Source organism: Sorex araneus, chromosome 3, assembly GCF_027595985.1.
Source record: "Sorex araneus isolate mSorAra2 chromosome 3, mSorAra2.pri, whole genome shotgun sequence".
Taxonomy (NCBI): Eukaryota; Metazoa; Chordata; class Mammalia; order Eulipotyphla; family Soricidae; genus Sorex; species Sorex araneus.
In genome coordinates this window covers 78936706-78961328 of record NC_073304.1, presented here as the reverse complement: position 1 = coordinate 78961328, position 24623 = coordinate 78936706, and the positions used below count along the sequence as shown (strand labels likewise).

General features: G+C 39.7%; 1 protein-coding gene across 6 annotated transcripts in view; it reads left to right on the top strand.

The window, feature by feature from the left end:
- Positions 1 to 24623, top strand: part of RYR3 (ryanodine receptor 3) — a 605205-nt gene that overhangs the window by 279986 nt on the left and 300596 nt on the right. For all 6 annotated transcript variants that reach the window (XM_055132600.1, XM_055132599.1, XM_055132596.1 and 3 more), the window contains exons 9-13: positions 490 to 564; positions 2661 to 2817; positions 13618 to 13791; positions 17798 to 17919; positions 24124 to 24292. In XM_055132600.1, the coding sequence (XP_054988575.1) occupies positions 490 to 564; positions 2661 to 2817; positions 13618 to 13791; positions 17798 to 17919; positions 24124 to 24292 (697 nt within the window). The remainder of the gene's footprint in view (positions 1 to 489; positions 565 to 2660; positions 2818 to 13617; positions 13792 to 17797; positions 17920 to 24123; positions 24293 to 24623) is intronic.

Sequence of the window (24623 nt, the reverse complement as noted above, 5' to 3'; positions counted from 1 at the left end):
ACACTGAGTAACAACTGAGCATAGAGCTTCCTAAAACAAGGGGAATGAATTCATACTGTGCTGCATGTTTTTCAAGTAAAATTGCCTTTCAGAAAGATGTACAACTTCATCTGGGAATTTTTTTTTATTTTATTGAATAAAATTCATCTGGGAATTTAACCTGAAAGAATAGGAACATTCAGTATCTGATCTGATGGTACCTGTCTACCAACCCTATGAGGTGCAAATGTAGGTGATCTTTTCTTTATGCCTTTGATGGCCCCGGGATGTCCTTGATATGGATGTGGCAAGCAGCTTCCTCCTCTTCAGCAACTTGTTTCCTCCTAAGAGGATGAGACAAAATCCATGCTGTGGGGAAGCGACTCTTGCTTTGCTGACCCCAAGAGGGCTAGATCAGCAGGGTAGCAGCATCCATTGCAGGGAGCTGTTCTCCGCTTGGTGCTGACCCATGTTACCCACACAGAAGCTAATCTCTGTCTCTGCTGACAGGAGGATATTCTATGAAGCTGGGGGAGCTGGGACGCGAGCCAGGTCTCTGTGGAGAGTGGAACCCCTTCGAATAAGGTAAGGGAGGGTTGAGGTGGGGCTTTTGTAGACTCCTCTCCTCTCCTCTTACAGTCAATTTCCTCAAATATTTCACTTGTTCCACAACATGTGGCAAACTGTAGCATTCTTCAGTATGCGTGCACACACAGAGAATTTCCCAGACCTCTGGTGGGACATGGAGCACACTTCCATCTGCAGCTCTGCTGCCTTTCTAGTGATAAGTTATGAAAGGAAAACCCAGTTGTTCTTTGAAGCTCGTGGTCCATTTGTTTTCTTAAACAGAATCTCCAGAACCCATGCAACCCCCCCCTAAATAGAATGTGTTGGCTCCAAAGGAGAGTTTGCATTAAATGACAGCAATGGCATGAGGTAGAGAAGACTCAATCATCACTGAAAGTATAGCTGTGATGGATACAGGGATTTTCAGACATTTCATATATAGCAATATGACTGGACTAAAGGCTGAGATTTTGGAGCCCTGGGCTTCGATAAGAACACATGATCTGGGCTGGAGAGATAGTACAATGGGTAGGGTGCTGACCTTGCATGAAGTCAATGCGGGTTCAGTTTCTGGCACTGCATATGATCTCCCGAGCCCCATAGAGGTGATTTCTGAATGCAAAGTCACAAGTAAACCCTGAGCACCTCCGCCTGTGGCTCAAACACCCCTCCTTCCCTACTCCCCCCACAAGAGAAAAAACAACAACCATGTGATTTCCAAATGTCAAACTACTTAAGCCCTGGACCACATCCTTGCTGAGGTTTGCAAGTTATGCTGGAACTAAATTGTTTGGGGTCATAGGAAAGGTCTGTGTTGCCCTGTTAGATTTTTCGTTTCTGCCTCCCTTCCCTGAAGCTCTCTGCCTGGTCACTTCCTAGACACATGTTTACAGTAAAAGTCTCTCTTTTGAAATGTGTATGTCCTAAAGGTACCGTCAAAGTTATCCTATAGCCTATAGAGAGCAGAAGAAAATATTAGCACTTCTCTTATACATACATACACATAAAATCAAGTTTTTTCTAAGAAACTCTTTTCAGACTGCTGACCTAAAAAATAAACAAACTGGAGGGGCTATCCACCTACTTGCTAACTGGATTGTGCATTTGCACTTTCTTTTGAGTATTGTTAAAACTCTTAAAATAACATAAAGATGTTCCTTTATTCTACTTTGGTTCTTGCATAATAGACTATTTTATAAAGACAATAGGGTATATTCAGTTTGTATTATGGTTGTTTATTTATCTGGAGACATAAACATTGGAAATTTAAGTCCTTTGTCAATGTTATTTGGATTCTTTAGTGCTTCAAAGCACTTGGTAAAGAGGAGAGACTTTTAGACTTGATACATCTAGCTCTTAAACATTTTATTTTAGCTTAAAAAATAAATGAGTTGTAGGTATTAGGTGACATTTCTTTTCTAATGCTGACAGTAACTTTTGTTGAATGCCAACCTTTGATGTAGGACCCTAAAAGGACTGGCATTCAACATAGGATCTCTCTGATCTCAATCATTATATGCTGCTTTACTTCCCTTCCCCCCATATAATTTATTACCTTCTAACATACCACAGTACTTACTTATTTTTCTAGACTTACTTACAACAGCCTCTTCCTGACAAGGGTAAACTGGAAGGATATTTTTACTGTCTCTCTTAAAAATGGAACATCATAGTTTGTGATTGTAACAATGTTAAATTCAGACAGCAAATTTGGAAAGACTTAGCTTTCTCAAAAATAGTTTTTCCATAAAAGGCAATATGATTCTTTTTTGTTACAGATTTTGGAGGTTTTGTTTGCTTTGGAATCAGTAGCATGAAAGACTCTTCAGTGGAGCAAAGGAAATATTGGGAGCTTGGAACATCCGTTCACATAAAACCATTGCCCTGTCTCAGTATCTAACTCCCTTGTTGGTTCCCTTGAGAATTTAAAGAAGGCACCAGGATAGTTGTAGATGTAAAATCTTAGATCAAGCCAGGAGCTTGGTTATTTGTCCCTTGGTGGATGACACTCAAAAGAGTTACATATCTGCTGGCATTTACAGGAAAACTCTGAATAAATATTGAAAAGATGCATTTTCTGTAAATGTGATTTCTTGCCCGCTTCATTTTCCCAGCTGGAGTGGCAGTAACATCAGATGGGGCCAGGCTTTCCGTCTTCGGCACCTAACCACAGGCCACTACTTGGCTTTAACAGAGGATTTAGGCCTTATTCTGCAAGATCGGGGCAAATCAGACACAAAGTCCACAGCCTTCTCTTTTCGGGCATCAAAGGTAAAGTGTGATGGAGGGGATATTTTACTCTGTTCTGAAACGGAATGCTCTGACAAAGAAAGACAAGCATGGTATCATCTCATCTCTATATAAAGAACCAAAAGTGGGCCAGAGAGAGTACAATTGTTAAGATGTTTGTCTTGCAATTCAATTTCTGGCAACACATAGTCTCACAAGCATCACTAGGAGTGATCCCAGAGCACAGAGCCAGGAGTAACTCTGAACACAGCCAGGTGTGGCACCAAAACCAGTAAATGAAAAAAGAAAACTGAAATTAGTGAACTGAATAAATAAATAGAACAAAAGAAAAAATATAGATAAAGGACTATTTAGACTTAAGCTTTAAAAGCAAATTAATGATTAATAGAAGTGAAGAGGAAGATAAGTTAAAGGTGTCAATAGCACAATAATGGCTAGAATTAGACTTTCAGTGGTTAACTTAATGTTCTATATGCAGATGTCAATTTATAATGCTCCACACCTGAACCCTGTGTGATGTTCTGATATAAATCAATGTTACTTCAATAAAAGATTGAAAATTAAAGATTAAAAGGAAAGTAGGACTGGAAATAAATTGAATTGGAAATTAGACCTATGACACATATTTCTTGTGTCTTTTTCATTGAGTTTATAGGACAGAAAACCCTCAAAAACAAAAACATCATAGGAATGATGATATTCAGAAGTGAATAGAAAATACTGCTTCTTTGTATTGTTTTAAATACTTTTAAGTTGTATGTGTCACCCTATAAAGCAGTGGTAACACAGCAGCATAAGTTTTAGTATTTACCTTTACTAATCAAAGAGATTCTTCCTTTCTGAAAAATGCACAGAAGACCTGGACTTGACATCATTTTCAGTCATTAGTATTTTGTAAAATTACTAATGTTCTCCTTATCATTAGAGCATCTCTTATTCACAGCTCTCTCAGCTTTCTTCTATCCATACCCAATGTGCATAAAGAGTGGATCTTTTATTTATTTATTTATTTATTTTGCTTTTGGGGTCACACCTGGCGATGCACAGAGGTTACTCCTGGCTCTGCACTCAGGAATCACTCCTGGCGGTGCTCAGGGGACCATATGGGATGCTGGGGATTGAACCCGGGTCAACCGCATGCAAGGCAAATACCCTACCCGCTGTGCTATTGCTCCAGCCCCTAGAGTGGATCTTTTAGAGTTCGAAAGGCCTGGGTCACATGATTGGCATGTAAGAACCCTGGGCTGGATCCTGAGCACTGCCAGGTGTACCTCCCCTTCAAATAAAGGATATACAAAGTGGATCCTTCGGTGACTGGTTAATTCCAAATATTTAGTTTTGATATTTGATGGGTAGATAGGCCACTTGCCCTTTATTTCAAATGTTCAAGTCAGACTTTGACTGCATGACTGGGAGCTGGATCCAGTTAGCTGGTCAACACTTCATGCTGACCTAACTTCTGACAGACAGCTAGACGCTCTGTCACTTTATGCTTCTGGAAAGAGCGTTCAAGCATGAGAATGGCTCACCCAGACATTTGCATGGTTCTCAGGGAATGTGCTCTTCTCCTCAGAGGAAAGGCTGACATCTCCTCAGGGGAGCTTCATCCTGAGTTTCATTATATTTTTGCTCTCTTCCAGAAATAGATCTTGATTTGCGTTCTCAACACGATTTCAGTTAAGGGTTATTGATGATTCTGCTCAGGTTAAACTCGGTGTGAAGCCGACAGTGGAATTTTCTGTGGAGCATCAGTGCTTCCTAAAGAATCGAGAATAGTCTTTCAGGATTAACCTTCCTTGAAGCGAGGGCTCAACTCCTTTCTTCTCCTTCTTATTCCGGTTGTCTCTTCAGGTAGAAAAGCTCTTAGCAAACTGGACTGCATGCCTAAGTTGCTGTATGTCAGAGTTAAGCTTTTTTCCACACCTCTTTCAAACATTAAAAAATAGAGACTGGAGAGATAGTATAGAAGTTAAGGCACTTGGGGCTGGAGCAACAGCACAGCGGGTAGGGCGTTTGCCTTGCACGTGGCCGACCCGGGTTCAAATCCCAGTATCCCATATGGTCCCCTGAGCACTGCTAGGGGTGATTCTTGAGTGCAGAGCCAGTGTGACCCAAAATGCAAAAAAAAAAAGAAGTTAAGGCACTTTTCTTGCCTGAAGTCAACATGCATTCAATCCTGAGCATCACATGTGTGCCACTGAGCACTATCAGGCATGGCCCCCATGTCATCCCAAATAAAAATAAAATCAAGCACTAAAATTAGATCTTCCTCTTTTCTGCAGACACGCATCTGCTTAATGCCATCTTGGCTCCTTAGCTTTATTCTGATTTCCTCAGCTTTATATGACCCTAACTTCTGTTTGTGAAGAGTTTCAAAACTGAGAAGCTTTTAAAATTCAAACATATATTTATGTAGTAAAAGCATTTCAGCCTCCAGGAAGTAGTTTAGGGCAGGGCCATTTACTAAAATAATTATTGACAGAGAAGTCCCAGGAGGCCAAGAGAAACAATATCACACTGCTCCCCAAGACAGCCCTTCAAGGAGGGCTCAGGGGTAAGAGAAAGTGTGGAAGGCAAGAAAGAGGTGAAGGGGAAGACATCATCTGTCATGACTAATGACCAAGACATGGCTTTCTAAGGAAGCTATATTGACTTTTTCCTTATTTGAGAGCTCTTCCTTGATCACCAAAGACTACTACCCATGTTCAGCAGACCTAGGACACTGATATCTTCACCATTGAAGAATGGGAATTCTGTTAGGACATCAGGGCCAGCCTCAGGTGGTCCTCTAGGCAGGATCCTGTTGGTAGGATTTTGTTGCAAAAATGGGAATGGGGTAGGGGCAAGTGATCTTCCTTTTATGCCTCAGCTCATGGAGGATGGCTTGGTCCAATGCCATCATCTCCAAGGAAAGCCAGAAATGTTTTCAAGCACCCTAAAGGGTCCTATAACTCCTTCCACTTGGCAATTTTTCTGACCTGTGAACACATTTTCTCTAAGAATTTTCACTGCTTATGTCCAAGTCCCTCCATTTCTATGTCCATGGAGGCAAGCAAGAGATAGCTGGAAATCATACAGGCATGGGCAGGGGAGGCTGCCAGCATAGAAGAACTGGACTGAAAAGTCACTATGTCCTGTGCATTTACAGAGGTGGTTGTTTTTCCTCCTTGTGACTGCATTAGAGGTTTGAATCAACTTGCTCTATGGCAGTATCCAGCACAGATACTTCACATTCACTTGAAAGGGACTGAACTTAGTCAACTTTGTGGTGGGTCAAGATATGGCAATGCTCTGGAGACTAAGTCTCCCTTGGGATTTTTGTTCTGGTAGAGCATATGACATCTTAAATGTGAAGCTACAGCAATAAAAGAAGAAAGTAAGAATGTGGGGGGGCACATTTATGCCAGGCACATTCCAGTGAGTTCTTGGGGCAAGAGCTTGGAAATGTCTTGATCTCTCAGGGCTTCTGGATTCCTCCAAAATACATTCTTGGTGTCGCCCATCTTCTGATGAATTCTCTGGCATTTCCCCCTCACCTGGAAAAAATGTTGTTCCCTAGCAGAGAGATAGATGACTCTATTTTCCAGCAGTGTGAAGGCACTGAATCATCTTGCCAGCTCTTGCCTGGTCAGGTGTCATGCAATAGATCAGACAACAGACTGCGGTCTGAGATCAGTGTGTTAAGATCTGGGTAGTGACACAGGGATTAAGGGAGTCAGTGAGAAGACTGAGAGGTGTAAAGAGCGTGTCCTTGGGTCCTTGGTATATCCTCTGTCCCTAATCAATGTGTTTGGTTGAAGGTATTTATCTAATTGTCTGTGTACTGGAGAATCTGGAAAATACACACATACAGAGAGAGAGGGGGGAGACAGAGAGAGAGAGAGAGAGAGAGAGACTCCAAGGAGGGTGATGTTGGCTCCCATGTACTGAAAGGATACTGCATTAGCTTAGACCTGTCACATGATGGTGACTGGCTTTCTACTCCATGTCTTTGTCAAGTTGCATTAGACTGTGATATTAATGAACTCACTTGGGGTTAGGGAGAAGCTACAGGTTCATCTTAACATGCTTAGCACATTGCCCAGAAGAGGAAGATGGCAGGTACCCCTGTGACTCTTGTACAGACAGGATAGAACAGGGATACAATGGAACCCCAGAGAAGATGGAAAGACCCAGAACCTGCTGCAGACATTGGCCTGGATCAGCCGGACTCAGACTGGCAGATCTGTGAAGCTTGCCCTCTAAGGAGCAGGTGTTGCTCCTCAAAGGTTTCTCTTCCCTTTCCTTCAGCGGGATGATCTCAGTCACACAAGACATCTGGATGCATTGCTGCCTCTAAATTCAAGTGTTCATTCTACAACCTTACTCATTTGCAAGTGGTGCCATGTAAAAGAGAGCATAGCTTCACATTGACTAGACCCCCATATATTCTATCAGACCATGGATATCATTTTTAATCTTGTTTTACCTCAAGGCTGCCATAAAATTCTTTAAGTTTTGACTCCTACCTATCCTCCCTTCCTGTCTATTGCTATTCACTCAATAAGGTTGTCTTGAATGTCAGCATACTAAATATTGGACTTTATTCAGTACGTTGCTTTTTCCCTCTTACTGCTAAACCAGTACCAGGAACACATTACCGTTCACACACCTCCATTAGTGAACTCTTTCTCGTTCTTCCAGACCAACATTAAATGCCTCTTAGGGGAAGAAGTCTCATTTATTGTGCTCCTGAGAAGGCCTTTGTTTGTGCTTCTCTGACATCACTTATTCAACTAGAATCCCCTGAATGACAAGGGTTATAATTTCCCCCTTTCTTTCACCCCAACATCTAGCACAGCGTAGATCATGTGGTTAATTTGAAAATTTCCTGCTTAACAGATATATAAATGTGGTCATACATAAAAGGCAGAGTGAGATCCATTATATTTTAATACCTCCCCCACATCTTCATAGAATATTCTGCCATCAATTGTGTAATTGTTTTGGATCACAACACTGTTCCTATAAACATTTGATGAGATGGGCTCATTATTTTGAACATCTAAGTCAAATTTCTATACACTTGATTTCACATTATTTTCCCATGGTCTTGACATTGCAAGGCCATTCTCTAAGGATTGTCCGATAAATATGATTTAGCATTTGCTCTGGTATAGCAATGCTATCTATTTAGATGTCATATCTCAATGTCAGTTTATTCCTTTCATGGAAGGAAGAATTAATAAAGGTAAGGTGAACCTTGTCACATATCTCTTTAAAGCTTATTTGGGTGGTGGGAGTGCATACAAAAAGTGCTTAGGACTTACCCCTGGCTCTGTACTCAGGGGTGACTCCAGGTGGGCTTGGGGGACCATATGGGGTGCCCATAATTGAACCCATGTCAGCCACACAAGACAAGTGCCCAACTCACTGTACTATCGTTCCAATCCTTTAGAGCTATTTTAAATGATTATTCTATAAATCTTGAATAATTTATATAAAGCTCATATTTTTCCCATCTTAATGCAGAAGGGAATAGTTATCACTGTTTTAGTGTTTTGCTCAATGTATAAAATTAATGCATTCAATTTTGTCAGCATTTACCATACCAGCACTGGATTCTTAGCTATAAGTAACTTTCATGCCTACATTCAGAACCTACCCATATCTCCCTCACCTCTGTTTGGAAAGCATTTCTACTGACTGTATCTTCATGTAAATTTAACCTATTAACCCCTGACATCTCAAAACAAGATGGCCACTGGTTCACAGTGCTTCTCCCTATGAAAAGATCAGTGCTGAAATTGTACTATCTGAGTCTGTCCACCTCTTGCTCTGCTTCCTTACCAAGTTATCATTTAGGAAAGAGGAAGTGAAACAAAGGATCAAGGGTCAAGGGAATGAGGAGAAAATCTATCCCTTATGGTTCAAACATCTAGTCAGCGCAACACTCTTTGAAGTAGTATTTAAAATAAAATTTAGGAAGTAATTTTAAAATTTAAATAAATTACTTCCCACATTGTTATTGTTCCTAGTGTACCAAATATAGAAGTAGTCAAAGAAAACCATGGGGGTTGAAACAGAATAAACCTGGGTCCGAGTCCAAATTCTGCCCTTTGCTGTCCAGTTTTAATGTTCCTTTGAGGTCAAGAAGTGCTTTTTGAGAGTCATTATGAGGATTACATGGAACCAGGAAGATAACCTGAGAGTATCTTTCCTTATACATAATATTAAAAATAATACTGTCAAGGGGTGTAGTGACAGCACAGTGGCAGGGCATTTGCCTTGCATGTGGCCGACCCGGGTTCGATTCCTCCGCCCCTCTTGGAGAGCCCAGCAAGCTACCGAGAGTTATCTCGCCCACACGGCAGAGCCTGGCAAACTACCCATGGTTATTCGATATGCCAAAAATAGTAACAGTAAGTCTCAAAATGGAGACATTACTGGTGCCCGCTTGAGCAAATCGATGAGCAATGGGATGACAGTGACAGTGACAGTGACTGTCAAGGGGAAGGTGCTTGCCTTGTATGTGGCCAATTCTAGTTTGATCTCCAGCACCACAAGTGGATGCTCAAGCACCAAAAGAGTGAGCACCACCAGGTGTGGCCCAAAAACAAACCAAAAAAATATAAATTTTAAGAGTTTATCAGTCTCTAGCTGTACTTCTGTTTGCTTTATGTTCTAGGAACTCATACCAGTGCATATTATGCTAATCCTAATTTTTCTTTGAGTCTTTGAAGATGATTCAGAACTTGTCAAAAGTCCTCTTTTCCCAGGATCTCTTTGGGAAAGTCAGTGTGAGTTGAGAAATATGAACCTCTAAGATAAAGTTCAGAACCATTGTTCAAGTCTGTTTCTGTGCTCCTAATCCCCTTGCCACTCTCTGCCAATCTTACATATGTAACCTACCCACTTCCATAGTTCACTTTCAGATTCCCCCTCTATCCACCTTCATCTAAATAAACTCATTTCTGCTGCCAATCTTGCACAAAATCATTCCTAACTCTCCAGAACAGAAAGTCATTATCTCTTACAAACTCCAATTGCACCTTCAATATAAAGTGCATCATCTTATTACTTGTTTTAGCTCTTTTTATGAAACATGAGCTATTTTTCATCAAATAAATATAACATATTTCCAATTTCTTATACTAGATTTTAAATGGTTAATGTATTGGTACAGTTACTACTGGACTATAATTATAATGATGGGCTTTAAAATGCAATATTCAAATTATAACTGGACTTTGAAATTGCCTTGGTTTTGGATTCTGTTAATTATTAGCTTTTTGGCTTTGAAAAAACTTGTGTAAATTCTACAGTCTTCATTTTTTTGTTTTGGTCACACCCAGCAATGTAGAGGGGTTACTCCTGGCTCATGCACTCAAGAATTACTCCTGGCAGTGCTTGGGGGAACGTAGAGGATGCTGTGAATCGAACCCGGGTTGGCCACGTGCAAGGCAAACACCCTACCCACTGTGCTATCGCTCCAGCCTCCAGTCTTCAATTTTAACACCTGTAATATAGGGAAAATATAACAGCAGAACCATGGAAAGGTTTAGAGAAAATATCTTTACAGTACTATGTAAAACACCACTTTAAAGCATTATGTAAAATATATCACTTTGTAGATTCTTTGTCCTACATAAATCTTAAATCAATTTGTAGAGTAGCGATGTATTTATCCAAACCAATACTAACATGTCAACTATGACACAATACCTAGCTTTTTCTTTCGTAAGTGTTCACTGGAGACAAGAAATACTTCCAATCACCCTTCAATACATCACAAGTCAAGTAACTTGTTACCGCTTACAATCAGTTCATCCTCTAACTTGGAAGGTTAATGTAGATAAAGAGACACAAATTGATGTCCACAGAACCATAAAATAAAACCAAATTATTTGAGACCTATTTGAAGCACAGTAGAGTATGAAAGACACAGATAAACAAGCCCCAACCTTGATCTTGGAGAGTCTGCAACCTGGCAGGGCACTGAAAGTATGTTGGCAAAGGAGAGAGGTGGAAGAGTTCAGGAAAGATGCAAACGTGGAAGAATAGCAGGCATCATGGGTGATGGAAAGAAAAGGCAGGGGAGATCCAACAAAGAAGTGTAATGCTAATAAAGGCCCACAGAAAAGAGTTCCAAGGAACATAGTCCAGTCTTCTTTGAGCATAATATACAAGAACTTTAGAAATGAGAGAGGTGTCCCAGAGACATGGGGAGCTATTGAATAGGAATGATTGGAGAAGTGCCTCCCTTTAGAAAGACTCTGTTACCAGTAGTAGAATAATTACGTAGGAGCCATAGTCCCCTGAACACAAAGGGGAATGTGAGTCAGATTGTCAGCCTACTCTCAGCCAATTCAACTTAAGCTTGTCTTTAGTGGTTCTTTGAGTTTGTGCTGAGCTGACTTTAATATTTCTTTGTTTCTAGTTTGGTTTTTTGCTGTTGCTCTTGTTCTTCTCTTATACTGTAGGCAATATAGCTACAATCACAGATCTTTGGGTCCTGATGCTGGTGTGTGTGTGTGTGTGTGTGTGTGTGTGTGTGTGTCTGTGTAAGGGTGGTGGAGGTGAGAGGGGAAGGGAGAAAGAAAGAGACAGCATTCTGTACACAATGAGAGTGATTTGTACTATTTATTTTTATTTGGCAAAGTAATGTCTAAATAAATGAAGCAGGAAAACATATGACCAAGTCATTGATAGTTTGGAAACATACCTTATTTTGTCTGTGGCTTCCTAGCAGTCAGTTAATTATTGTTTAACAGTAAACATGTGTATTATTCTTTCAGTATCAATATTGCAAACCACAATGCCCAAAAGGAGAGAGAGAGAGAGAGAGCAAAGAAGAAAAGAGTCTGCCACAGAGGCAGGCAGGGGGTGGGAATGGAGGGTGATGGGAGGGAACCTGGGGGCACTGGTGCTGGGAAATGTACACTGGTGGAGGGATGGTTGTTGGAATAGTGTATGACTGCAATGCAATTATGAACTGCTTTGTAAGGGTCTATCATACAGGGATTCAATTAAAATGTTTTTTTAAAATGTGTGTTATTCTTATTTAGATGCATTGATTATAATAGTACCAGACTAGTGGTAGAAATGTTGACATTTTAAGCCCCACTTAACTGGCCTGAGTGTCTATAGAACCAGATAGTTCTGAAATAGAAATCAATTATCCATTGTTTCATAGAATAAATATTTTATTGACCTCTACCTATAAGGAAATTCCAACATATCAAACTCTTTTTTTCCCAATAATTTTCATTTGTAAAATCAGAAATATATTTCTTTGGAAATATTTATTTTGAATAATATCATAGTTAATTCAGTTCATTTTAACAAGTTTAAAACAAGCATTTTCTTTTCAAATATTAGCTTTGTCCCCAAATGATCCTGTGAATGTGCAAAATAATGATTTTTAATTTTATTTAGCTTTAAAGTAAATAAGAGATTAGATGAAAGTGTATTTGAAAGAAAATACCCTTAAGTAGCATTATTTCTTCAATATATTTTATTATATAATAGGTGCTGCATGCAAAATTTATGTCAATCTGATCATGTCCTTGATTATTTTATAGCATGGCAGAAAGAAAGTTACATGAACAAATACACCTCTATTGCAAAAAGTGATAAATGCTAAGTAGAGCAATGAATGTGTACTGAAGAAATGCAGTACAGGGAACTGACACTGCCATCACAGAAAAAAACACATCTGGCCTGGGTATTGAAGGATCAATAGGAGTTTGAAGTGGTGGGAAGTTAACAGTCTCTAGCTGTACTTTCTGATTTAAATATTGGCTTTTTACTATTTCCTGAGTGACACTGGGCAAACCACTTATTTCTCTGCCATTGCATGTTCTCTGTAAAACTGAGATAATATTTGTAGCTGCATCAGAGATTCTCATACAAAGTTAACAGGAGGAAAGAACTTAGAACTCTGCCCTCTGCGTGGGAAGGACTCAAGACAAGTGTAGGTGCTGTTCCATCATGAAAACACAAGGGAAAAGGAGCAGCGTGCTTCATTTTTCATTCTGCACAAAACATACCTAATGTGCCTAGCTAATGGCTTTTACAAATGAGCAACTGAATGCAAGATATGGAGAAGAAATGGAAATCAAGTAGAAATGCTTAGGTGCTTGGATTGATGACGAGAGGGTGCTAACTTGAGACACACAGGAATCTGACTCCTGATTCAATCTGATGAGCACCTCAGATTGTTAGTGAGTGCACCCTGGAAGCCCACACCTCTTTTTGTTCATAATGGAGAATATGCTTTGTGAAGCAATGGCAAATGAAGAATTGAATCCACTGACTAGTATACACAATCACGGAAGCCATCGTCAAGACAGAGTGGCTCCTTCCTGCTCAAGGAACTTGCTCTCTCTGCTGATTTCTATGGGAGTTACATGCTTGCAGATATATTTAAATCCCCTTACTTTAAGTTTATTATGTAAGATAACTATTACAATTATGAAATATGCAATTGGCAAGAAAGAATTAAGATCTCTTAATAATTATTAAGATTAATTATTAAGTCAGGATAAGGAAATCAAAATATGTAAATAATCCAAACTAAAGAGAGGACCTACTAGCTGTTTCCTTGTCCCATGTATATAAGTAATCACTGAAGTAGAAGAAATTTGAAAATCATTGATTTTACATCTACTAGCAAATAGGGGAAGTAAAATGTTCTGAAATCCTGACTTCAGAAGGCACAGAAGGATTATTTTAGTAATCAGTTTCCTGGGTTACAAATTCTGCATAAGTAATGTATCTTTATATATTGTTTCTATTTAATCAGGCATGCCTCCTACATTTTTATTTTCTGTGCAATAGGAAATCAAGGAGAAATCAGATTCCACTCACAAGCGAGATATAGAAGGCATGGGAGTTCCAGAAATAAAGTACGGAGATTCTGTCTGCTTTGTCCAGCATATAGCCAGTGGTCTTTGGGTGACTTACAAAGCACAAGATGCCAAAACATCTCGCCTTGGACCACTAAAAAGAAAGGTGAGAGGTTATAAAAGCTATCCAGCGTTGTGTAATACTGTAAGCTGCTGAACAATAGAAGTGATTGCAAGAACAGGTTGACATAGTGTATGTTTATTTTCCATTATTATTACTAATAATAATATGTTGTTGTGGCAGACTGTAGAGCATCATTTGGTTACCTTATCCCATATTTGGCAAACACACACAGACATATACACACACATACACACACACACACACACCCCATTAAATACATGGGAAATCTGTAGGGAGGAGTAGAATTTATGCAATACTTTCTAAAACCTAAACTAGAGAACACTTTGTTGCCATGCTTTTGTAATTTGCATAAGATGAAGAGTGGATATAATCTTTACAAAGAAAAGGCAAATTGCATGACAGGTTCACAGGAAGTGACGTGCAGGAAGATGAGATGTTGTGAACTGATATTGCCTCAAAAAAATGTATTGTGATTTGAGTGGCACCTCATCGCCCATTAAAGTGGGAGATCCTTAGATATACCCAGCTTTTAACCAGGAGGCCAATTACACTAACAATGTTTCTTTTCATAGGGTCCAGAAAATGAATGCAAGGGCATGATGTATTTTCTCCCTTGGGGAAAGCCTTACTACAATACACCTTTCCCAGACTCTGAGTCCTAGAATGCATTGTGCCCCATAGTTCCAGTATATTAGTCTAACTTGAAAATGATGAAAAGTTTTCTAGGATGCTGGTTTTTACAAATAAAGAGGTTGAGACCAAATCATATTAGGTTGCTTTTGTGTAAACTTTAAAACAAAACATACTTGGAAAATACCAGTAAAAGAAAAGAATCACAAAGAGGTAAAAAATATAATAAAAACAATATATCACACAGACGGGCTGGAGCGATAGCACAGTGGTAAGGTGTTTGCCTTTCACGGGGCCAACCTGTGTTCGATTCCTCTGCCCCTCTTGGAGAGCCTGGCAAGCTACCGAGAGTATCGCGCCTGCACAGCAGAGCCTGGCAAGCTACCCATGGTGTATTGGATATGCCAAAAACAGTAACAATAAGTCTCACATTGAGAGATGTTACTGGTGCCTGCTCGAACAAATCGATGAGCAACGGGATGACAGTGACAGTGACCACACGGACTATTTTTTTAAAAAATTTTATTAAATCACCGTGAGATAGTTACAAGTTTTCATGTTTGGGTTGCAATCACACAAGGATCAAACACCCATCCCTCCACCAGTGCAAATTCCCCACCACCAATATTCCCAGTATATCCCCCTTTCCCACCCTCCCCCTGCCTCCATGGCAGACAATATTCCCCATACTCTCTCTCTCTCTCTCTACTTTTGGGCATTATGGCTTGCAACAAAGACACTGAGAGGTCATCATGTTTAGTCTATTATCTACTTTTGGCACACATCTCCCATCCCAACTGATTCCTCCAGCCATCATTTTTTCAGTGATCCCTTCTCTATTCCACCTGCCTTCTCCCCTCCGCTCATGAAGCAGGCTTCCAGCTATGGAGCAATCCACCTGGCCCTTGTATCTACTGCACACAGAATAATTTAAATGAGCCCAGCCATTCCTCAGCAATTATAAAAGTCATATAAAATTATTTTTAAAAAACCCACCCACCACCATCATTTAAAGATTTTAGCAATTTAACCATGACAAACAATATATAGGTGCAGTATGGTGGCCTTAGTCTCCACTCTCTCATGAAAGTATTTGCTGAGTTCAGCATGAAAAGTGGAATCTTGTGATAGTCTGAAGATCTTGATACTAGAAGGGCCAAGAGTCCAAAGTAAAGGAAACCTCAGAAATATGAATCTGCAATTCTATATGTACTTTCCCTAGATTTTAAGCTACCCTTGGATGGAGTGTTAAGATAAAAGAGGTACATCTGACAGAGAGGCAGAGCAGAGATGTAGACTAGATGACAGGACTAGTGACATGGTAGCTGAAGGTCAGGACCTCTCCAGATGGAACATCCTTTAAAAATATAGTAGACAGTCAATTCATCTCAGATAGGTTGTCCCCCAGGAGTAAGGGCTGGATCATGGTAGTAAGGGCAAACTTAAGCAAGATACCATATCCCATCATCTACTATGCCAAGCCAACCAAAAGAAATTTCAGTCCTCTATAAAGTATGACAATTCCACCTGGAGACTATGAAAATTCTTATGCCTATGAAAGTAATGATGCTATTGAAAGAGAATAGCGCTGTAGCACTGTCATCCCATTGTTCATCAATTTGCTCGAGTGGGCACCAGTAACGTCTTCATTGTGAGACTTGTTGTTACTGTTTTTGGCATATTTAATGTGCCACAGGTAGCTTGCCAGGCTCTGCCATGCAGGCAAGATACTCTCGGTAGCTTGTGGGCTCTCTATGAGGGGCGGAAGAATCAAACCCGGGTCAGCCGCGTGTAAGGCAAACAACATACTTGCTATTTAGAGACAGTAAAGAGACTCTGGAATAATGGCATTAACTCCAGGTGGCATGAAACCCTATCAATTAGGAGAGATTCCAGTTTATTGTTGTGCTGTCCCTACCTTTCTCACCAAGACCACAGATTATACATATGTTCCTTTAACTGCTAGCAAATTGAGACTTTCTCAAGCCCTCCCTTGACAAAAATGTCTCCTCCATATTGTGAAGAGCAAATTTAGGCTTCCTCTAAAAATACAAATGATGTCTAATTCTGCTAGTATATATTTTATGAAACATAACAGGAACCTAGAAAAACCAATGGAGAACTAATATCAAAGCTTACTAAGAAATAGATAATCAGAAAGCTTTCTCTGTCCCTGTCCTATCACAAGCCTCTTCTCCAGGTTACGGAATTCCTCCTACAAAATGGACTTTAGGAACTGGATGCAGCCATCAATAGGGCATAATAAAACTAAAAAGAAAAAAAAGTTGTTCTCCATCTCCCAATATTGCATCATGGTGTCACTGGTGATGAATAAGTATATGTAGCCTACATTTAACTGATCTAAGCTCAATAGTATATCAGTAACATATAAAAACATTCTTTAGTTATATTCACATACTTATCTCATTGAATTCATAACTCTAAGAACTATTCTGAGTAAATCATCTAATATGCCAGTGGTTTCAACTATTTTGCACCCATGAAATAGTGAAAGGAAATAGGAATGTTTTCCAGACACAGAGAGAAGAAAATATTACAATAAAATATGTATATATGTATATCAAAATTTATAATAGTACTACGACATGATTCAGGCATACCTTGTGTTGGTAAGCAGCAGTAACTTCTTTTGCTGATCAGCAGGAAATTTCCATGGCCTGTCACCAGTCCAATGACTGGTGGTTGGAAACTACTCTTCTAAACAACCCTCTAAGATAAATCAATTTGCTGGTGATGGTAATGTTGAAGTAATAATCACAGTAAGTAGCTAGCCCAAGAAGTTTGGGAAGTGCAAGAGCAGGACAGCTGCCACCTTGATCAATATTCCCACTCCCACAGTTGGCTGATGCAGTATAGTTGCCTCTCAGTTCAAGAAGTTTTAACCCTAGAGGCATTGGTGGTATAGTGGTGAGCATAGCTGCCTTCCAAGAAGTTTTAACCCGATCCTAACAGAGGTTTTTGCTTTAATTTGTCTATCTTCCTCAATTTATCTCTGGAGGAAACAACTCTGAGCAAAGTGACTCTTACCATCCCAAGGGTAAATTTTAGCGTTCACTTTAAGAGAAAAAAATATTATAAAGTATGTTTTCACCCTTTCAAATTGGTCATCTAGGCTCCATGAATTTACTGTAACTTGCACCATAGTGGGACATAAAATTTCATTTTCATCAAAGAACCAGGCCTCAGGAATGATTCATATGTCAGTAATAGGGTGTGTGGGCACAATAACCTTTTTAATGTCATATTTTTGAAATGGGCCAAGGGACCATGGTTGGGGGAAGGAGGAGAAGGAGTGAGGGTAATACTACAATAAATGTTGACTGACTACTCAGATACAGAACAATATGTGACCCAGTGTCCTTTGCATTGTGGACAGGTCATACTCCATCAGGAAGGCCACATGGATGATGGATTGACACTGCAGAGGTGCCAGCGTGAGGAATCCCAAGCTGCTAGAATCATCCGGAACACAACTGCCTTATTCAGCCAGTTTATAAGGTGCTTGTGAGCTCCATTCCTTTTGACCTATCAGTTTGTACACAGTGGCTTTCCAATTTTACGTGCACAGTCCCTGTCAGTATTAAGGGTGTTTTCAAGAAATAAGGACCAACAAATGAGAACCAACAAAAAACAAGCTGAATCTTGAAGCTGGAACTTATTTCTCAACAAGTAACCTCCCACCAGCTTCATTCATTGCCCAACAAATGTCCGAGCCTTGTTGGTTATTCAGTTTGGTATCATAGACGCTCATGAAAACACTTAAGAAAATTGAATTAAGAGCGGTTAGAGCAATAGTTTTTAATCATTTATCCATGGACCAATGTTGGTTTCCTGGTGTATCTGTCTGTCTGTCTTCCCTGTTGTTGATCGATTTGCTCGAGCAGGCACTAGTAACGTCTCCATTATGAGACTTGCTGTTACTGTTTTTGGCATATCGAATATACCACGGGGAGCTTGCCAGGCTCTGCCGTGCAGGCGGGTGTATAATGACTGAAAACCACTGAACTAGAGTTCTTTAAATTTCTTTTGTAGGACTGGAGAGATGATAAATTCTGTAAGTTTCTTGTCTTGCACGCGGTCAAACTGGGTTTGATCCCTGACATCCATATGGTCCCCCACACCCACCCGAATTGATTCCTGAGCACAGAGCTAGGAGTCAACCCCTGCATATCACTGGACATAGCCCCCAAACTAAAAGTCAGTCAAATAATACATTTCTTATGTATTAGTGTATGAAGGGATTAATAGAGAAGAAAAGGACTCATGTCTTTTGCAGTGTTTAGAAAGGCTTTCCACACCATTCAGAATTGTTGCTATGGTCTGAATCCAAGTGGATTTGCACTGCATTGAAAGCCATGGGCTACCCACTACTATATCTCCGACTTGAGTGAAAAAAGTAACTAAACTATTTGCTTGAATCATAATACCTCCAGCCTCAGCAGTGTTGCCAAAATAGAACTCTGTGGATTGTTTCCACCAGTCATCTTGAGGAATGAATTCTCTTACAAACGTAAGATATGACTGCATCTTCCAAACCAGCCTTCTTACTGGAAAATATTTCTAGAGCCAAGACAGTTTAAATTATATGTGTAAATTTACATGAAATGAGCACAATTGTATACCTTTGCTTTTCTTTCTCTTGAGATGCTGATCGGGGAGATGTATGTGAGGACATGTAGACTAAGTTAATAGTACAATTCAGATAGATTTTTATCTCTTAAGTAATATTGAAAGGTAGGAAAGCAATTTAAATAAAATCAATATACTATCCCAGGTGCTCAGGTTGCTTCCATTTTCCTGCCCTGAGATCTTCTAAAGGTTCTTGGAATGTTTCCCTGGACCAACATACTGGTGAATTTGTTTTCATCTAGACCTACTAATCAGATACCTCAGAATAATATATGCAAAATAGCAAATGATAGGCTCTTGCAGATAATGCTGATGTATGGTGAAGTTTGCAAATCATTACCATAAAAGAAAGGCCATATATTACTTTCAGCTGTGGGGATTTTTGTTTTTGTTTTTGCTTTGTTTGTGGGCCATACCCAGTGGTGTTCAGGGCTTACTCCTGGTTCTGCACTCAGGGATCACTCCTGGCTGCTTGGGTAACCATATGTGGTACCTGGGATCAAACCCAGGTCAGTGCATGACAAACACCCTACCCTCTATACTATCTCTCTGGCCCCTCATCTGGGGGAATGTTTAACAGTTTTGGTGGTCAGATGGCATCTCAAACTAATTGCAGCAGGATTTCTGAGATGGGACCTGAACACAAGCTTCAGAAACAGCTCTGACCAACAGTTCCATTGTGTTTTCTTCAATCGTTTGGTCAAAAGTAGTTTACTCCTATTATCTTTACTGGTATTATATATATATACTTATATATATTTCCAAAGATATAGCTCAGGAGTAGATAAATTATTATATTGCATTCTTATGATTTAAAATCCTTCAAAAGGTTAATCATATTGTTGCCATATAATCTAAAAATTTAATTTATAGGTACACCTAAGAGTTATATGCCACATAAAAACTTGTACATAGATATTTAAAGCAACATTTTTAGCCAAAATATGGAAACAACTGAAACACACATCCACTGAAAAATGAATATGCAAACTATCCAGACAAGTGATTGTTATTTGTCCAGAAAAGGTAATGAAAGATAACTATAGTGTATACATGGATAGACCTGAAAACATGCTAAGTGAAAGTATCTAGTAACAAGAGACCATGCATTGTATGACTCCACTTACATGAAGTATGAAGACAGAAAATAGATTAGTGGTTTGACTCCTTCCCTGTGTAGGACAGCTTGTGGAAAGCTGATGAGAAAGTCCTGAAAATGTTGAAGGAATGGTTTGGTCTGTTCTATAAATAGACTGAAACTCATTCAACCATTGAATTTTATCGTTTATAGTGATAATTGTATCTAATACGTGAATTATATTTCAGTAAAGCTGATATTTCTACAAAGTCAGTGGGAACTTCATGCCTGACAATGAGAAGATTATTTTTAAACATTTGTAGTGTGTTATAATTTACATATCATAACATTTGTCCTTTAAAGTGTACAACTAAATAGAGTTTAATAGTTCACAGAGCTGTACAACCATCACCAAAAATGAGTTTTAGAACCCTCTCCTTGACCGCCAATATGCATAATACCCACTGAAACTTATACTTCTTGTCATCTATATCGTTAAACAACCAAGTGCCTTCTATTTTGATATATTAAATTAATGAATCATACAATATATGTTCCTTTAAATCTAGCATTTTCACTTAGAATTCTACTTTTGAAGTTTATCTCTGTGTTATTGCTGTAGTTCCTATTTATTGCTGAAGAGTATTCCTGGGAGCACACAAATGCACATGTGTATGTATATAAATATTACTTGTTTGTATACATATATACACATAAGTATGATAGAGAGATATCCTTATAGAGAGAAATTGGGTGATACAGACACCCCTTGCACCATGATTTTAGTTGTGGAACAGAGTATGATTTCTATTTTCCATTGTTATTAATGCTTGTACTGATGTTAGCATGAACAGTTTTTGCTGTTTTTGTTTTCCTTGTGTAAATACCTAAGGAAGAAATACTGACATGTCTCTCACAGTTACAGACATCATTCCCATTCCCAGGGCTTATTTCTTTGTGTGGATTTTAGTCACTGTCTTCTGTGATTTTCTCTGAGCCTGAAAGACTTCTTTTAGCATTATTTGTGAAGCAAGTCTGACATACCACCCTATGCTGGTGGAATTGCATACAAGTCGAAGACTACATTCAAGTTCAAGCTGTTTTCAATCTGTCCGGGATTGTGTTTACTGCTTGCAGAAGGCCTCTGGTTCAGTTAGAGATGGTAGCCAGTCCTGTGAGCAGGTGTGGGTTCCTGAATATGGTTATCCCCACCCCAGTAGAACTCTGCCATCAAAGTAGGAGAAGATACAGGAACTGCCTCAGATTGGAAATAGTATAGATCTCCTGTATTTTTCCAAGTTTGTTGTTGCTTTTAGATGCATGCTTCTAAACCTATTGTCTGCTTTTGGTCAATTTTTATGAGTCTTTAAAATATTGAATGAGGGGCTGGAGTGATAGCACAGCGGGTAGGGCGTTTGCCTTGCACGCAGCCAACCCGGGTTCTAATCCCAGCATCCCATATGGTCCCCTGAGCACTGCCAGGGGTAATTCCTGAGTGAAGAGCCAGGAGTAACCCCTGTGCATCGCTGGGTGTGACCCAAAAACAAAAAAAAAATATTGAATGAATTTGTCCCATTATATTAATTTGTGAAATGGAACATTTACTGAGCCTCTCACTTACCCTTTCTGGAAAGTCATGTCTCAGCAGAGGACAATTCTTGGTCCTTCTACTCACAGGATATTTTTGCAGAAGGGAGGACGAATAGAAATAAACATATAACAGTGTGTTTGTGGGGCAGAAGTAAGGGGGTACCACCAAAGGCATAATACTTGAGTTTTGCAAGAGCTGGGAAGTGAAAGATAAAAAATTTAATTTGGAAATAGATTTTCTTCTCCCATTTCTGGAGAAAGCTGCATTGCATACTGTGTATAAATGGGGACCAGAAGGGCCAAGGAAGTGGCTGTCTGGAGAAAAACTGAAGAAGAGAGAAAGAAAAACTAGTGTTCCCAGTTCTGCCTTGTTCTCTCTGGTGCTGCGAGGAGCCACCAAAAGAACAAATGAAGGAGCACTAAGGGAGAGGGCAGAGTCTGGGAAATTCTGCCAGAGAGGAAACGTTGTCTATTTTGGGTTTAATCTTGGGATAAAAACAATATATAAAAACTGTGTGGTGGTAATATTTTGATAAATATTCAGAATATTCATAAGTCTGAATTTAATCAGAAAAATACTTGGTGAAGTTTCGAGAATGCAGTAGGACAGTGACATAGATGAGGCTAAGGGAAAGAGAGGCCAGTTGCAGTTTGCCTGTGAACTGAGCTTCTTCTCCATCTGGGATTATTTGGTTTATGACCCAAGCATCCAAGCATGTATATATTCTTGTCCCCCGACCAGACTAATAGGTCAGGGTGAAAAGAAGTGATCCAGCACTGAGAACCCTGAGAACAACTCAAAATTGTGACTACAAAACCACTAAGAATTGTAGACTACACCGTTCCTATTTTCCAGGTGTTTAATTGCATTCCACTGCCTTAGAGACACTCTAAATACTGCATGTCTAGTGGCAAGGACTTTGTCTTGGGTTACCCAATCTTTTGGGTTAAATAGACTCTAATCACCAACCAGAAAAAGGCCTGAAAATCTCCTCTTTCATCTCGTCCCCTAAGAAGCACTTCTAATTGGTATCAGTGTCATTAATAGACCCAAAATCTTGAGAGTGAGGGAGGAACTCTGCCAATGAACAAAACATAGTTGGGGGAATGTGTTAATGCCTTCATGGAATCTAGAATTGGAAAGTGATTTTTGACTACTCATTTCCAAAATTCATATCTTCATGGCATTCTCATCCCACTGCCTTTGCATCCAATGATACCCACATAGACAACAGCAAGTGCTTCTTGAGTCAGAATATAAAATTGGAGTTATGTGTCACTTTATAACCTACTCAGGTTTTCAAAGTTTGTTTTTTGCTCCAAGCATGTTTCCAGACTAATATATGACCATGTGTACTGAAAATACAAAGAAAATCCTACCTGAAAATAGACTACCAAGGAAAACTGATATCAGTGACCAACATTGGTTGATCAATGATCAACTAGTTCTCCATCCCCAAGGGCCAACAGTATAGTCCAATGGGGCTGAGCTTCTTCCTCTTAGCCTTTTCTCTCAGAAAGGCTCAATCATGTACCCCTCAAGGGGTCAGGAAAATTAAGATTTATAGTGGCATCTGTGGAAGTTTGTGTCTCTGTCTGGCAAGGACTTAATTATATGACATTTTAGAGAATTATGACAGGATCAGAGACAAATACACAGGTAGCATGGGAGAAACAGAGAGCAGGAGGTCACACACAGAGAGTCAGAAGGAGAGAGACACATACAGAGAGTGAAAGAGATACATACAAAGGAGTGGGGAAGCATACATGTCCACACACTCAGAGAAACATTGGGGAAAGCTGGGGTGGAGAGATCTGGGAAGAGATAAAGGAGATGGTGGGGACAGGGGAAGGAGAGAGTCAGTAACAGAAACATTCCAGCCTCGCATTTAACCTCTTCTAGGAAGGTGTGATGGTGTGAAAGAACCATGCGTTCCTGTGTTTCTTCAACTGTGATTTTTTTAAACGAGAAAAATATCTGGTGGCCTCTAAGCAGTCATTTCCCTTTAGTTATGAAATGGCTTTAATATCACATCAGGGCCAGAGAGATAGTGCAGTGGATAAGGTACTTGACTTGCATGCAGCCGACCAAGTTCAATCCCAAGCAGTCGATATAGTCCCCTAAGCACCATCAGGAGTGATTCCTGAGTGCAGAGATGGGAGTAACCCCTGAGCATTACCAGGTGTGGCCCCAAAACAAAACCCCCAGAAAAATCATATCATAATGTCCTTTCATTCCTCTGCTGGTTGATGAACTTCAGCCAGGGTTTATTATGCTGTACTACTCAGGAAGCCTTTCATTGGGCCCAGTGAGGGCAAGGTGGGACCTTGAGCCTGGGATCAACCTGTCTGTCAGTGCTCCTGCAGAAGGCCTAGGAACTGAATCATACTGCTCTTGTTTTCAGTGGAAACAATCGTACTGCAGCCCCTGTCAGCCTACCCATAGAAGAGGTATTACAGACTCTACAGGATCTAATCGCCTATTTCCAGCCCCCAGAAGAGGAAATGCAGCATGAAGACAAGCAGAACAAACTTCGTTCACTCAAAAATAGACAGAATCTTTTCAAGGAAGAGGTGAGTACACAAACAAGAAAAAATGAAGGTTTTCTTGGTGTTCAGAGCAAAACTATCCCTACAACTGTAATCCCTACAACTGCTTTGTCTCTGGGCATGCACATGCTTGTGAAAGAGCCAGAGAACAAGAGAAGCTAAGAAGAAAAGAATTAATTGCAAACCAACTTCTCTGTCAGCCATTCAAGTCATATTAGCAGTGACATTGTACAGTGTATGTTGACACATTCAAACCAGATTGTATTATAAAGCCTCAGTGTATATGAAATTCATTTTCATTCCATCTCAATGATTCAATCCATAACATTGGATATGCTTCCCAGATTTGGGAACA